Below are 15,300 nucleotides of genomic sequence, written 5' to 3' on the forward strand. Positions count from 1 at the left end.
AAGATTTATTTTGCTTCAGAACAGATAAAAGCAGCTCTGGGGGTCAAAAATGAGATGACTGTGCCCTGTCTTCTCCTAATTTAATTATAAAGCATTATCCACAAACCAGAAAGCTATGGTTAGTGTGCTGTTAGCATGCTAGTTGCTGTGAGTGTTGCTGTCACGCTAATGCTGACAATAGACAATATTCAGTCTTATTGCTTTATCCATCAGAAATGTGCAAAAATGTGTCTGTAAATGTCAGGGTTGAGGGTTGAGTATCGCGCAAAATGTGAACAGGCTGTAAAAATGGCAAAAAATATAAACCATTTCATTTCATATGTTTATTTCATGTATTTTAAAGCACCCATCTGTAAGTTTAAGTAAGTTTAACTCGCCTGTGGTCTTGTGGCACGCTATCAGACTGCAGTAACGTAGACACCATCTAGTGGCAATATGTAAGAATACAACAGGGGGCGGATCGACAAATCTAATTGCAGATGGTAGCTTTAATACACTCTACACTCGATATTCTAAATTTGCATATCTCCAAAAACATCTTTAGATTAATACATTTGCTTGGGGCAGGCAGAGGGGAGCGGGTTGTGATCAGAATATTAGTTCGCCTTGCATTTATTTACCGCTTCGTGCTCTTGGTACATAATAAAATATATCATTTCTGCTCCACACCAAAAGTTGTGTGGAGTCAAACAGAACAGTGAGTGCAGTACAAGATGGATTCTTGCGAGTCTGAAAACTCAAACCTTGTGACAATCCAGCTTTAAATGTTGAGTTTTGACAAATACAAATGGAATCTACATGAGCGAACCACTCTTAAGTATTTCCTTTGATTGTACTTTGAATCATCATCTAGTTTTTCAATACCAGGGGTTGAGTAGAGCAGGCAAATATTTCACTCAAGAGTAATGTTATTTCAAAATAATACTCAAGGGAAGAATTATGTGTTAGAAGTACAATACAGTACACTTTGTTAAAAAAAAAAGTTACTTGAGTCGCCTTTTGTTTAAAGGTTTCATTATATCAAGTTTACATCATTTTATGTCATTAAAGTTTCCGATTGGAAAACTGTGTCCTGTTTTCTGTCGAGTTTTGGTGTATTTTTTTTGGATATTGATAATATTAATATAAGTAGTTTTGTAGATTGCATACATAAAGCTAATAATTCAACAATAAATCATGTTGTTCAAGTCAGAAATATTTAGGAAACCATGTCAGTCTGCAGAAGAAACCTACCAAATGCTTTTACTATTGCTTATGTCTGTGCAATATTTTTTTCCACTGCTCAATTCCACAATTCTCCAAATTTTTTTCCAGTCAGTCAGTCGAAATTATAGAATTGTCTCTCAGTCCTGCAAATAGTGTGCATAGAAAAATAAGGTTAAATTATCAAATGAACAAATGTTTAAGAGTGAATGAGTTTTGCCTCTCCAAGCAGCTTCATCAGTTCAGTTCAAGTCTTATTTAAACATCTAAACTCCACCCACAACCACATTTCTAACAGAGCTGCTAAACTGGGCAGGAGAGAGGGGCTGGAGGTGTAAGAAACAGTGTGATTGGTCTATTCTGTGTGATGTCACATAGTACTTGGAAGCAGCAGACACTCAGTTTTTGACAAAGCTGCAGTTGTACCTAGTAACATTGCCAAAAACTAAGAGTAGGAACAGTAGATCATGCTAATAAAACACTATACACGTAGTCTAGTAGCAAAAAAAGATTGATTTAGTGTTTAGTATTGCACATTTACCGATAAGTATTGCAGTAACCTAAGAACTACTACTTGGTTGGTCTTAGTACATAGATTTTACAGCTCTTTTACAGAATTGAAGAAGCGACTTGGTTGAGTGGCGAAATGTATTCACTCAGACTTTTGTTCTACCTTCTTTGGATATTTCTAAATTCCACATTATTTACGTCCCTTTTTCTTTAGCCAACATTTATTGATCCTGTGAGACCGCCCCCGTGTTGCCGTATACATGTTGTTCTAAATATCGTCCGTAACCGTGTACACTCAGGTCTGAAGGAGAAGGCTGTGGTGGTCCAGGCTCGTGAGGAGGCGGCTGCTCCTGTGGAGGCTGCACCCGTGGAATCTGCTCAAGAAGGTAACTCCAACAAGACACTGTACAAAAGAACAAACACTGAGGTCTAAAACTGTGGGTAGATCAACCTCACAATGAAACCGTTAAAGGGCCCATATCTTATAATGTTGTTTGTTCATCACAAACACACCTGGAGTTGTGTTTTGTTTCATTCACACAGGTTTTACACACAAACCCTGCATATTTAGATATATAGTTCTTCTCTCAAACAGAAAACACTTTGTTCATGAAGCGCTCCACTTTCTTTTTAAACTCCATACATCCTCACTAGAATCATTTGGATATTGTCAATCTCTACTGAACAAAAGGAAAAAGGAAACTCTTAACTTGAAAATTACCACTATCACAAGGTGGAACAGAGCATTTTGAGCTTTGGAAATGTAGACAGACTCATAATAAAGCTTGACTCAAACATATGTGAATGAAACAAAACACAAATCCAGGTATCAGAAGAGAAGAGAAGAAGTAGAGAGCTTCACTGGGTCATAGAAAAGTCAAAAGTGGCAGTGCAGGTGCTCTACAAGGGTTAAACTTGAAATATTAACAAAATGTAGCCCCTACTAAAAAATGTAAAAGTGGGCAAGGTACAAACCCGAGGCACACCGACTGAATATATTAAAAGTCCTTTACTTCAGTATATATATATTGATATGTACAAATCCAGGTATGTTTTTAATGAGGTAACAACATTATCAATTTTGTGTAATACAGGACCTTTAAATAATAATAAAAAGAAAGTTTATATTTATTTGAAAGTTGACAAATACTTTAAGGACTTGTCGGACAAAATCATGATTAAAACCTGAAGCTTTGTCTACATAATTTAATTTCTTTGTAAATTCTGGTACATTCAAACTCTAACAGATTTTTATTGTGCATCTCTACATTTCCAAAGTCCATACATGAATCTATGAACAAGTCACTCAGTGGAAGGTGGTGTTGAGGTGTGAGGCAGTTTGAGCGTTTGTATGATCTGTTTACATATTTCCCATGATGCTTCTGCCTTCAGCTGTGATCGAGCCTGACCCTGTGCCCGTGGAGGAGGTGATCGAGGCGGCTGTGGCAGAGGACACTGCTGCCCCTCCAGGTAAAATACTGTACTGCACACAGTCAGGGTTTGTCAGAGCTCCACCTGCTGGACACATGATTAAACTGTTACTAGCTACAACTATATCTGCTTAATGATTCAGTACTTTTTTTGCTCTAGTATCAATTGTTTATTTAACCAGTAATCCCCCCTGTTGAATAAAACGCAATATGAGTGTATACATTTTTTTTGTTTAATATTTGTGTAGCTCATTTCTTATTTAGGATGTGTTTAGTACATTTAGAAAAGGTTTTAACTTCAACTATCGTGTACTTTTAGCATTATCCTTTAAGTGCCATATTTTGAATTTTTGCAATATTGTGGCTGTGCAGCTACCATAATGGGATTGATACTTTGCAGCTAATGTCATCAACATTCCCTGGGGGTGTGATGCTAACTGGAGGCACTGCGCTGTCTCAAGCTGTTACTCAAGTTAGACTTAAGTTTGGGCTTTATTTTAACACAACCTGACCATTAAGTGACTTTGCTGAAACTATGAAACTACAGAAGTTTAGTTTAGTTTATTTATTTAATGAGACAGGGACAGTGAGATGCATTGTACCAGGTTTTAGCTCTAGTGTTAATTTCCACCTGTTGTCCCTTGGCAGGTTGATGTTATAGTTCATAAAGTCAAACATACAAAGAGAATGAAAGAGTGAGTTGTCCTGTTAAATAAGTCCCACTCAAATAACACGACAGCCACAAGCTGCCTTTTCAGTTGGTCACTCTCACCTTTTAGTTGAAAATCAAAGAGATAAATATGAATATAGCTCAAACGCTGCTGAAAATGTGTGTTGTTTAAAGTGATTTAGAATTTTCTTGTTTTGTAATTGTGTTACCATGATATCTAATGAAGATTACTTCTTAGGTATACATGCAGAACCCTCCAGCGTAATGTCACTGCAAAGTATCAATAAAATTGAGGAGTCGTTAACTGAGTGATAATTCATTACTGCTCTGTGCTGCTTTCCCTGCTTATGTAAATAATGATCAGAACTGTAATGTCAAATGTTCTTTCCAGAGCCGGAGCCTGAAGCAGCAGAGCCTGAGCCCGAGGTGGCCGAGCCCGAGCCTGAGCCTGAACCAGAGCCTGAGCCAGAGCCCGAGGAGGTGGGTTTGATCGTACATGTGAATCATTATGAGTACATGTGCTCCACTGTGGCCTAAAGGCTACACGACAGCACACATGGCAGTTCGCCTCAGTCTGGTAACATTAAAGGGGAGATATTATGTCAAACTTTTATGAGCTGTTAATAATGTTCTAAGAGTGTTCTCTTATCATGACTTTGGTCACAGTTGTATTTGTAAGGCTTGAGTGCTCAGAAATCTTTTTTTCACCTACCCCCATCTCTGCACACAGAACTGTACTTGTGGTTATTCCAAAAATTCAGACTCATACACGTAGTGTTCAAAAATGTCCTTTATTTATTTTTCAACAATAAAAACACATATTTTAGAATTTTGCTGCAACGCCAAAAAATTTTCTACCTTCACAAATGATCTGTCAATCATTTTAAAATAACAAAGTACCAAACCCTGGAACAGGTTCAAATCTGACGAGATGTTATGTCCAAATCTGCCAAAAATCTGCTGTGCTCAAACATGTGATGTGTGATCTGCAGGTGATCGAGGAGGAGCCAGAGATCCTGGAGGAGGAGCTTCCAGTCGCTGAGGAGGAGCCAGCTGAGGAGGAGCTAGCTGAGGAGGAGCCAGCTGAGGAGGAGCCAGCTGAGGAGGAGCCAGCTGAGGAGGAGCCAGCTGAGGAGGAGCCAGCTGAGGAGGTCTGTGCTCTATTTGTAATACGTAGTGGGATTAAATGCCCACAATCAATTTTAAATAGAGCTACTAAACTGGGTAGTATCTGGAAGGCAAAAGGGGAGCGTGAGGTGAAGTGTAGTTTACCTAGTTTGCTCTAAATTTGCTGTAAAGTATCTGGAACAGTACATAATGCTTTTAAAACACCTGTACACAGTTTAGTAGCACTTAAATGCAACATCTGTAACATCTGTTGGTAATTCCAGGCTGCTCCAGTAGAGGAGGAGCTGGCAGCAGAGGAGCCTGCAGTTGAGGAGGCTGCAGAACCAGAGCCAGTTGTGGACGAGATCGCGGAGGAGCTGACCCGACAGATGGAGGAAGCCCTGGCGGAGGCTGCTGGTACTGTGGACGTTGAGGAGGAGGCGCCACCAGCAGAAGAGGAACCTGTGGAGGAAGCCCCAGCGGTTGAAGAGGAGATAGCAGAGGAGGAGGTCCCAGCTGTAGAAGAGGCTGTCGAAGTAGAGGAGGAAGCAGTAGAGGAGGAGGCCCCAGCTGAAGAAGAACCTGCTGAGGAGGAGGCCCCTGAAGCTGAGGAACTTGCCGAGGAACCTGTCGAGGAAGCAGCGGAGGAGCCAGCAGTTGAAGAGGAGGCTCTTTCAGAAGATGTAGCAGAAGATGAAGCTCCAGCCGAGGAGGAGCCCGCAGTGGAGGAGGAGGCCGAAGAAACAGCACCAGAAGAAACAGTAGAAGAAGCAGTAGAAGAAGCAGTAGAAGAAGCAGTAGAAGAAGCAGTAGAAGAAGTATTAGAGGAGGTACAACAGGAAGAACAGGCTCCATCAGAAGAAGCAGTGGAGGAGGAGGAGGCCACAGAGGAGGCAGCCACAGGTGAGATGTTTGCAGAATGAACCAAAAATTCACAAACCATAATCTGAAAAATTTACAATCTGTGATACATGAATGATCTGTGTGGGGTTATTGATGCTCTGGTTTTGCTTTTTTTAAATTCGACAACAATTCATGAGTTATTTTAGTAAGCTAAATCTATGTACTACATTTGAATACAGACATGTTCCCAAATGTATTTATAAAAGTAGACAGGCTGCACATTGTCTTAAGTGGCTATCGTTCACCCCTCGTAGCAAGGTTCTCGGTTTGACTCTCAGGACGCCTGGGCCTTTCTGTGCCCTTTTCCCTCTGTCTGGGTGGCAAGTTTTCCCCAGACACTCCCCCATCCACTGCACTGCGGCGCCCCAGCAGCACTGAAGGTCAAAGGCAAAGGAGAAACTATTTATTTCAATAAAGGAATTATTGCGTTGCCAGGAATGTTTCTCAGTTTGACATTAAATATATCTTCCTTTTGCATTTACTTGCATTTACTACATTGCATTACTTAACTTGTTTTATTGCTATAAAATGAGTGTAAAACTTGGCAAAGCAACAACATCTTCCGGGAGACAAGGGCTGGCTGTCATTAAGAAGTCTCACAATAATATCATAGACTGTTATAATATATCAGAATATATCACAGTATCATAATATATCACGAATCACAAGTTCCTTTACTTAAATGCATGATTTTAAAGTTGCAACATCTTGGGAACTACATCTCCCATGATTCATTTCAGCGCAGACAACATGAAGAAATATGTTTTTTACTTGAATTCTTGGGATTAAGGTGGAAATAATTCACACCAAAATCTTGTCAAGGTATTTTAAAAGCAAAAAAGTGTCCCATCTACAGTTATATCAGCCTCTTCAAAATATTGCAATAAATATTGTACCGTGAGATGCATATCGTTATAATATCGTACTGTGAGATTTGGATATCGTTACATCCTTATAATACTAAAAGTCTTTGTTAAATCACGTCTTGTGCAAAGTTAATATGAAACTCTCATATTATTCATAACTTTTATTATTTTACTCATCAAAACAGTGAAAATGTCAAATGTGTCGCATAAATGAGTTTCCTTCCTCTAAACAAGCAACAAAACTGTAGCGCTGTAACAAAATAACTTAGTAATTTAGTAATAATTCCTATTTTAATATTGACCTATTTTAGTGCAAAAGTGAAAACTCCAAATGCCTAAAGTTTGTTGTTTTGTTACAGAAGCTGAGTTCAGTGAGACACAGGAACAGAGCGAGGATGAGCCTACAGGTACACACGCCCCACACACACACACACACTTACACACACACAGTCCATACTATACTGTACTACATATAAACTGCATACTGTAATGTGCTACCATAGAGACAGTCGCACACTCATATAGGCCTGTCATAACACATTTTGAAGCCTGATATATTGTTACAGAGATAAACCACTGATATATTAGTCAATAGCAAAAGCAAAAGCAAGAATATTCTCAGTGAAACATTTTTAAATAGACGGCATCATTAAAAGACATGAGCTGCAACAAATAAAAAAACAGAATGAACCAATAATTAACAGTATTAGAAGTGACTTACTCAACCTTCTACAGCTCAAATCGTATTGTCAAAGTGGAGAGATTTCATTTTAGTTTTATTACAGAGAAATTTAACACATGATTAGGGATGGGACAAGATCTCGTGAGACAAAATTGCCACAAGATCGTGCACACAAGAGAAAAATTATCTTGTGACATTTTTTTCCAACTGTTTACGTTAGGATAAGGCAAAAAAAAGGATCTCTTACAGCAGGGATGTCAAACTCAAATTCAGAGAGGGCCAAAATTAAAAACTGGGACTAAGTCGTGAGCCAAACAAAATATTTATTGAAAAATTTCAACATCTGCATGTTTTCTCTTCTTTCAAGATATGTAATGTTAAACCTTTTCTTATTAAAATAAATGTTTAATAATGGTTTTGCTTAACATTGAATCCAGAATAAGCATAATGTAAAATAATAACAACATTTTAAATAAATAATGTCTCTATAGCTTATCTATAGTCGGTGGGCCCACTGTAATACATATTTGAGATGATCTTGCGGGCCAAATATAATTATATCACGGGCCAAATTTGGACCCCGGGCCTGAGTTTGACTTGTCGTTCTTACAGTTTTAAAAAGCAATGCTAGAGTGGAAACAAAAACATGAAATCAAGGAAACAAAAAATTGTAAGACCAAAACTGGGAAATTAAATCGCGAAATGTATATACTGGTATTAGAAATTATATTAAAATCTCATCGTCTCGCTTTCATGGACCCAATCTCATATCTCGTCTCATCTTGTGGAAATTGTGATAAATATTGAGCCTCAAAATACTGTATATTTTTCCATCTTTTCGCATATTGAACAGTAAATTCATATAGTAATGATCCTCCTCTCACAGAGCACAGACAGTGTAGCAGAGGTACATGAGAAGGACATGTGTGGGACATGTGTGGTCCATAGTCCAGCTGATAGTCCTGCTGTACTTTGTCCTGTACAGAACACACTATCAGTCTGAGGCCTGTGTACACACTCACGCCGCTCCTGGGGGATCAGGCAGCTGCACTCACACTACAGATACAGATATACTCCATACGTGATAAGAACGCCCACTGACTGTAGCACCTGTGTGTTTGAAATGTATAGTATAATGTCTTACACTTGTATAACAAACTTCATAAGCCTCTCATAGCGCTATACTGTCGTCGTTATTCATTCACGGTAACACACAGCAGATTCATACTCGACAAAGTGGGTGAAGCGTCTTGCCCAAGGTCACAACAGCAGTGTGCACATATGTAACCAGTGTGTCTCTAAGCCTTTTCTCACAGTACACAGTGTGCCGTACAGTACAAGCACTTTGTAGCCAAGACAGACATGTTTTTTCACTTAGGATGTTTTTATTGCACTGAAGTAAATCCATACTGGGAGTGGGCTTGCATCTCCACAAACCTGACTCATTTTTTTGGCCTGAAGGAGTGGTGCATCTCGTTCGACTTGCATTCACATTTCATTAGCAAGACACCATGACCTGCCAATGGGAGGGATCAGTCTCAAGTGTCGTCCGTTGGTTTCGCTTAATGTACCTTAAAATCCCGTGCGCCTTATGTATGAAAATAGACGAGAGAATTCAACATTATTGGTATTGCCCCTTATAGTCCGAAAAATACAGTAATTTAATACAATGGGCAACAAAGTGTGATTTTGTTGTATAGTCCAGGTTGTTTTTCACTATGGGCCCACCATAGACTAAACTCTGAATTGTTCCTCCTCCAGAAATTTACATACTGTACCTTTTTACCTTTTTAAATTCAGAATAAGTTCAACATTTTGCAACCATCTTCTAACATGTTGTTTTTCTGTCTGGCGCAGAAACGTAGAAGCTGCAGCGGTTGCCGTGGTGATGAAGCAGGGAGCCTCACTGAGCGCGCTCAGAAACCCGGCGCATGTCTCCACCTGAGGACTGACACTGGCGTCATACCCCCCTCTCCATCACCCCCACCCCCCCCCTCTGTGCGAATGAACGAGTGAGCGGATGAATGGATGAAATACACCTTTGTAAACCAGTGTTTCTGAAGTAGGCATTCTTGTTTTCTTAAAGGTCCTGTATTACTCAAAAGTGACTCTTGTGAGCTTTAAGTTGTGTTATAATATTGTTTGTTACCTCATCAAAAACAGACCCAGAGTTGTGATTTGTTTTATTTACACATTTTTGAGAAACAACATTATAACATAGATAAGAAAATAGCGTAATATGGGCCCTTTAAACTTCTATAACCACTAAATCCGCCATATCCTTACATGTAAACACAGCAGACTGCATAAAAATTCAAATCAATATTTCAGAAACACTGCTTTTATTTCCATTTTGTAGCCTTAGATCACTTGACAAAACCATGTGACTAAACATTTGCCACTTTATGATAAATATGAAATTTCGTTGCCAAGAAATTCGAGACCAAAGTGCTGCTCGGTTCAAAATTTGAGCAGAATTTATTCGAATGTTTGCAAAAAAAAAAACCCGATCGGCCATTTCAAATCTATTGTGATTTTGTAGCCTCTATGCAAAACTCTTTACCACTCGGTGTGTGACGTGTGAATTAGTCTGCGTGCGTTTTTGAATGTCCCTTGTTTAGCGTGGACGAATCCCTTCCATCTGTGATACTCCTCCGTTTTAACAACCTCTCTTTTTAGTTTTTTATTTTAATTTTGACTTTTAACGATTTAACTAATGCTGTCGATTCTTACAACAATGGACTGTGAATTTAAATACGACGAAACAAGGCAATTTTTCAGATTACGGATTTTTTTAGGAGCAGATTTTTTAGACAATAGGCCTGTGCCGCTTTTACACCAAAAATAAATCCGTAGGCACCATTCCAAATTTTAGTTTTGCCTCTTTGAAGACGCTATGACGAATGTTTTTGCGCTCACGTCATGTATTCAGCAATATGAATGATGTCTGCAGTGCTGCGTCATGTTTTATTTTTTTGTTGTTTAAAATTTACCAAGAGTAGCAACATGGTGTCTTCTTGGTAAATTTTGAACAATAATTATGTTTTTTTTTTTGTGGTGTCCTGTCTCAGCTAATAGGCTAATTTCACAGCCTTGTTTTAGGTATTTTTTGGAGTTTTTTGCTTGGTCCCTCTATGTGTAATATCTTCTGGATTAATTAATGTTTGATTATTCACGTAGCGGGTGGTGTATGCCCTCAGACCTTTCTGAATAAAAGACAGAGCAGGCGTTTTTATCTTATTTTGAAGGAGCAGGTTGTAAACATTCCTGACATTTTGATCATGTATAAATCAAAAATACAACTTGACTGTTGCTTAGGAACCGCTGCACAAACTTTGAAATAGGCTGAAGACTTTCTTCTGTGTTGTGTAGTGTCTCGTGTTAGTGGCCATGTTTCCATTTCAGGAATTTCAAGGAAACGTCGGAATGTATTTGCAGTTCTTGTTCTGAAAGTGAAATCAGATTCATTTTTCCCATTTTCTTTTTGAGAATTTTGAGAGTAAAATGCCACAATTTTATTCAAAGTATATTTTTTCTATTTTTAAATCTTTGCAATCTGAACAATGTATGTTTAATTTTGTCATTTATACTGTTTCAGATGTATAGAAAAAAATGAATAAAATGTAGTTTTGTGGTTTCTGAGTTATCCAAACGCTCAACAGTCTCACCCACTCACAAAAGTTTATTTGGTCGTATACGTTTCACAACTCATCAAAGGTGCAGAACTGAAGAAGCAGATTGGATGAGCTGTGAAACGTCAACAAATTAAATTTCTCCGTTGGCATTTAATTATAAGAGTTCAAAAACATTGGTGGCAAACCAGCTACATGCTAACTAATATCCATAATACTGTTGTTTTAAGTCCATGAAGCACATTTTAAAACACAAGATTCAATAAAATGCTTAATAACTTAGCATTTTATAAAGTTTTACGTAAAATTATAGGTCATTAGTTGCCACGTAGCTGATTAGACCTGAGCAAGATTTAAAATTTTAGTATTATTTTATTTCTATGGGAAAAATGAATGGTAAATTTACCGGGGTGAGCGGTTTCTGTTGAGTTACTCTAAATATTTTTCAGAAAGTCTATGGAAAAAACACATTTGATAATATTGTGAATGATTTGACTTCCAGAACAAGTATTGCTTTGACATTATTATCCAGTCAGAATACGCAATGGATCAATAAGTCTATAATGATTTAGTTTTGGGCCTGGTGGAGACATGGCTTCCAAACCTACCAGCTTGTTTGATGACACATTCCAGTTTCGTAGGACGTTGTATTATCTTCTGTTTTTCTACTCTTCAGCTCTTTGTACGTCAGTGTGTGAACTGTACCACCTTTTTAACTCTGGACACCTTTACCGAGAGAGAACTTCTAGATTTTTAAACGTTTTTAAAAAAGGACTTGTGGGGGAGGGACTGGGAACACGCAGGAATTTTTTTTGATTTTTACAAAGCCATAAGCTGTGTGATGGACAGCTGTGGAATTTCAATCGTGACATGAGGAACAAAAAGGCTATGACGGAGATGTTGGTTTTTTTCCGGGTTAATTGTGCCCTGATTTTGTCTGTCAGGCTCGTCTCCGTCACAGCCCTGTTCTGCAGAGGGTGGCAGACTAAACCGTGGGAGTAAATTATTTGAAGTGACGATGACAATGATGGCTTGTAAAGTGCAGTTTGTTGTGAAGCTGCCAATAAAGTTTGGGACAAAATAATGCCGACTCCTGTCTCTTATTTCTGTGTTTTGCTGATAATCAATGAGGCTCCTCTGTGTTTTTTAAAGTCCATACACTTCCTTACTCCACTGTGTAATCACTTGCAGAGGACACTTGTGCGCCCTCTGCTGATAAATCATGCAATCAAAATGCAAAGGTAAACTACAAAAATTAAGAAATCAATTGAATCACTTAAAATCAGCTAACATCTTTACTAAAATCACTACATTTCATCCTTTAATTGTTCAAAATACCTTTAACTTTTTACTCTTAAAGTCCATTTTTAAAACACGTGCTTTAACACTTTTACAAACCAAAGCAGTACAAAAGTTGGAGATTGCAAAGAACTGTATGTAGTCTGTGCTTTTACTGTTTTAAAGAAGCCACAACTGAACTTGTGTCTCCAGAGCCTTCACCTGCAGATAGAAACACATCCAAGTTTGTCTCAGTCTCAATATATGGACAATGTGAAATCTCAGAACTGCCAAAATTCACTCACTGAGATGCAGAGGCTGCACTAGCACTGATTCATTGGCTGCAAATGCTGGGGTTTAGGTGGATTTCAGAATTGGCCATGTCTCATTTTTCTTTCCTCGGTTCTGAGGGAAATGGGTAAGAAAGTCCCGCCCACAAAAGAAACTAAAGCGAGGAGAGAGGATTTAAACTCCCCACTTAGACCAGTAAAGTTTGATTCTTTTATCTTGTAGTCACTATTTGGTAAAGAAAGTAACAAACAAACGTAAACTCAGAACTAAACTCATATAATCACTTTTGTGCACCATTGGTATGTAGTTTATAGCCAGGCTGGCACCACCTAGTACCTCTGCTCAATTTAATTTCTCTCCAGTAACTAGGTCAGGAATCGGAATACACTAGACGGTTCGCAAACCTAACCCCAGAAGTTGTAGACCGTGCACCGGCCAATCAGTGAAGAGCTGTGAAGCCATGACATCAAACTCAAGCACCTGTCTGGGTCCTTTTTGTGGTTAAGCACAACAGTAAACAAAGCATCGAGATGGATGTAGACAAAGACAGACATTCTGTGTTGGCAACGATTCCTGAGATCGAGGATTTAAAGCCGGAACAAAGAGAATGTTTGGTGAATTTTATCAAGGGGAAAGACGTTATTGGCCTTCTTTCTACGGGATTTGGTGCTTTACATACGTCACGACCAAATACCAGCGATTGGTTAAATAAAAAAAAGTACCCGCCTACCGTTGAGCAAACGAATCCTAACACTGCGAGGTCAGACGGTTTCCACGAAGTGAAATCATCTGATGAATCAAGCTAATAAACTCCTCACTGAGACCAATAAAGAAAAGTAACAAACAAAAGCAGAGAGCAAACTCAGAACTAAAGATAATTCAAATAATCACTTTTGGGCACCGTGGGTTTGTAGGTTTACGCAATGAAGGAAAAAACTAAATCAGTGTCCAGACCAGACCAGAGCTGTATTTTCAACATTTATTCCAGTTTTGCCGGCAAATCCTGCTCTTTCTGTCTCTTCTCTTAACTGGCAAAAAAACATAGGCCCTCCCAGGTGCACTCTGGTCTACCTGTACCCCCTCTTTTATCCCCTAGGTGCCCCAAAGGTTAAACCAAAACAGAAAATGTGCCAAAACAAATTAACAAACATAATATTAACATAGCAAAAATATATAATTGGGTCAGAACACTGTAAGTTTTTTAAAGTTCATCCTACTCCATTTGAACACCAGGTCCCAAATATGTTAATCCTGTTTTGTCCTCCTGTTATCCCTGTTTGTGTTATTGTTTTTTTTTTTTTTTTTGTTGTAACTTGCTCAAACAAATAAAAAATGAAATATATACATAAATTAACAAAAACTACATGAGTAAACTAATTGACAAACAAAAGTAATAAGCTAATTTTAGAATAAACAAAATAAGCTGATGTCCGCCTCCTGAAGCCTCCCTCATGTTTACTCCTTAATTACATGGTTTTCTTTGGGACACCACTTCACATGACATGTTTGATTGACAGCTGAGAAATGAAGGATCGAGGAGAGGAAGCAAGGAGAAGGAAGCGAGGAAAGATAATTGCGACGCGGCCATAATAATGTAAACTTAACATCTTACATATTGTCCTTTTACGCTTTACATTGCTTTAATAAGAGAACACCCCACTTTAATTTAATGCAGAAATTACCACTAGGGGGAGTCTGTCTGTTTGTGGTGGCCTCCTTAAAGCTGTCACCAATAGAAGATTAATCGAACCTAATGAAAAAAATGCTGAATGAGGGTGTGAAGAGCTTGTGATCTATGAAAAACAACCACATGAGGGCGCCAGAGAATTTTACCCTGTTAAACTGAACCTAGTCTGAGTTGATTGTGCGTAAAATAATGAATAAATAAAAGCTACTGACAAAATTACACACCGAAATACAATCATGCCCCTTTTCACCTTTTCCACACTAAAACTGTTCAGCCTATCCGCTCTCTCTTCTCTCTGCAAACTCAATCTCCACTCTGATTGGCTGCTGCACGTGCGGTTTCCATGACGACTCTACTCACCGGCCAATCAGCTCTGTGTCTGCAGGAGTCCTAGTAAACATCTTCACATGAGCGTCTATAAATAAAAACACTAAACAGGGGTACACATGTGCAGACTAATGCTCTTATCTCACTGCAAAAAAAAAAAAAAAAAAAAGACACAAGGTCCAGTATCTGCATCCGCTGCTTTTAAAATCATCAGACTTTAAGCTTCATGATCTGGTAAACTTTAAAACAGCTCAAATTATGTTCAGGGCGTCTATGATAACAATAATGTCTTGTAAAGTGCAGTTTGTTGTGAAGTTGCCAATAAATAATTTGCCAAGTGAAATTTACTCAAATCATAATAAAACTTTCTTAATTCAAGTCATCTTAACTTTGCTAGATTTTAGGTTGTATTGTATGTCCTCAGACCTTTCAAAATAAAAGCCCAAGCAGGCGTTTTTATCTTATTTTGAAGGAGCAGGTTGTAAACATTCCTGACATGACCTGACAAACTTTGAAATGGGTTGAAGGCTTTAAGATTAAGATTAAGATGATGTCAGAATGTACATAAAATATCTAACTAACTAACTAATAAATAAACTAACTAGACAACATTACCTTATGATTCCTTGTACTATTGCCATGGAAACTGGAAAACAAAATAGAAATAGTCCCTCTATGTGTATTATCTTCTAGATGAATTAATGTTTGATTATT

The 15,300-nt window shown here is 38.3% G+C and overlaps 1 protein-coding gene across 4 annotated transcripts in view; it reads left to right on the top strand.

The window, feature by feature from the left end:
- The window catches only part of asph (aspartate beta-hydroxylase), a 65,621-nt gene extending 53,534 nt beyond the window's left edge, over positions 1–12,087 (top strand). For all 4 annotated transcript variants that reach the window (XM_020919883.2, XM_055151917.1, XM_055151915.1 and 1 more), the window contains 7 exons: positions 2,013–2,099; positions 3,106–3,183; positions 4,205–4,293; positions 4,806–4,964; positions 5,205–5,823; positions 7,049–7,096; positions 9,229–12,087. In XM_020919883.2, coding sequence (XP_020775542.2) covers positions 2,013–2,099; positions 3,106–3,183; positions 4,205–4,293; positions 4,806–4,964; positions 5,205–5,823; positions 7,049–7,096; positions 9,229–9,236 — 1,088 coding nt within the window. In that variant the 3' untranslated portion in view covers positions 9,237–12,087. The remainder of the gene's footprint in view (positions 1–2,012; positions 2,100–3,105; positions 3,184–4,204; positions 4,294–4,805; positions 4,965–5,204; positions 5,824–7,048; positions 7,097–9,228) is intronic.
- The last annotated feature ends 3,213 nt before the right edge of the window (positions 12,088–15,300 follow it).

This window comes from Boleophthalmus pectinirostris, unplaced genomic scaffold (assembly GCF_026225935.1).
Source record: "Boleophthalmus pectinirostris isolate CB_2022bp ecotype Guang Dong unplaced genomic scaffold, ASM2622593v1 HiC_scaffold_16, whole genome shotgun sequence".
NCBI classification, from domain to species: domain Eukaryota; kingdom Metazoa; phylum Chordata; class Actinopteri; order Gobiiformes; family Gobiidae; genus Boleophthalmus; species Boleophthalmus pectinirostris.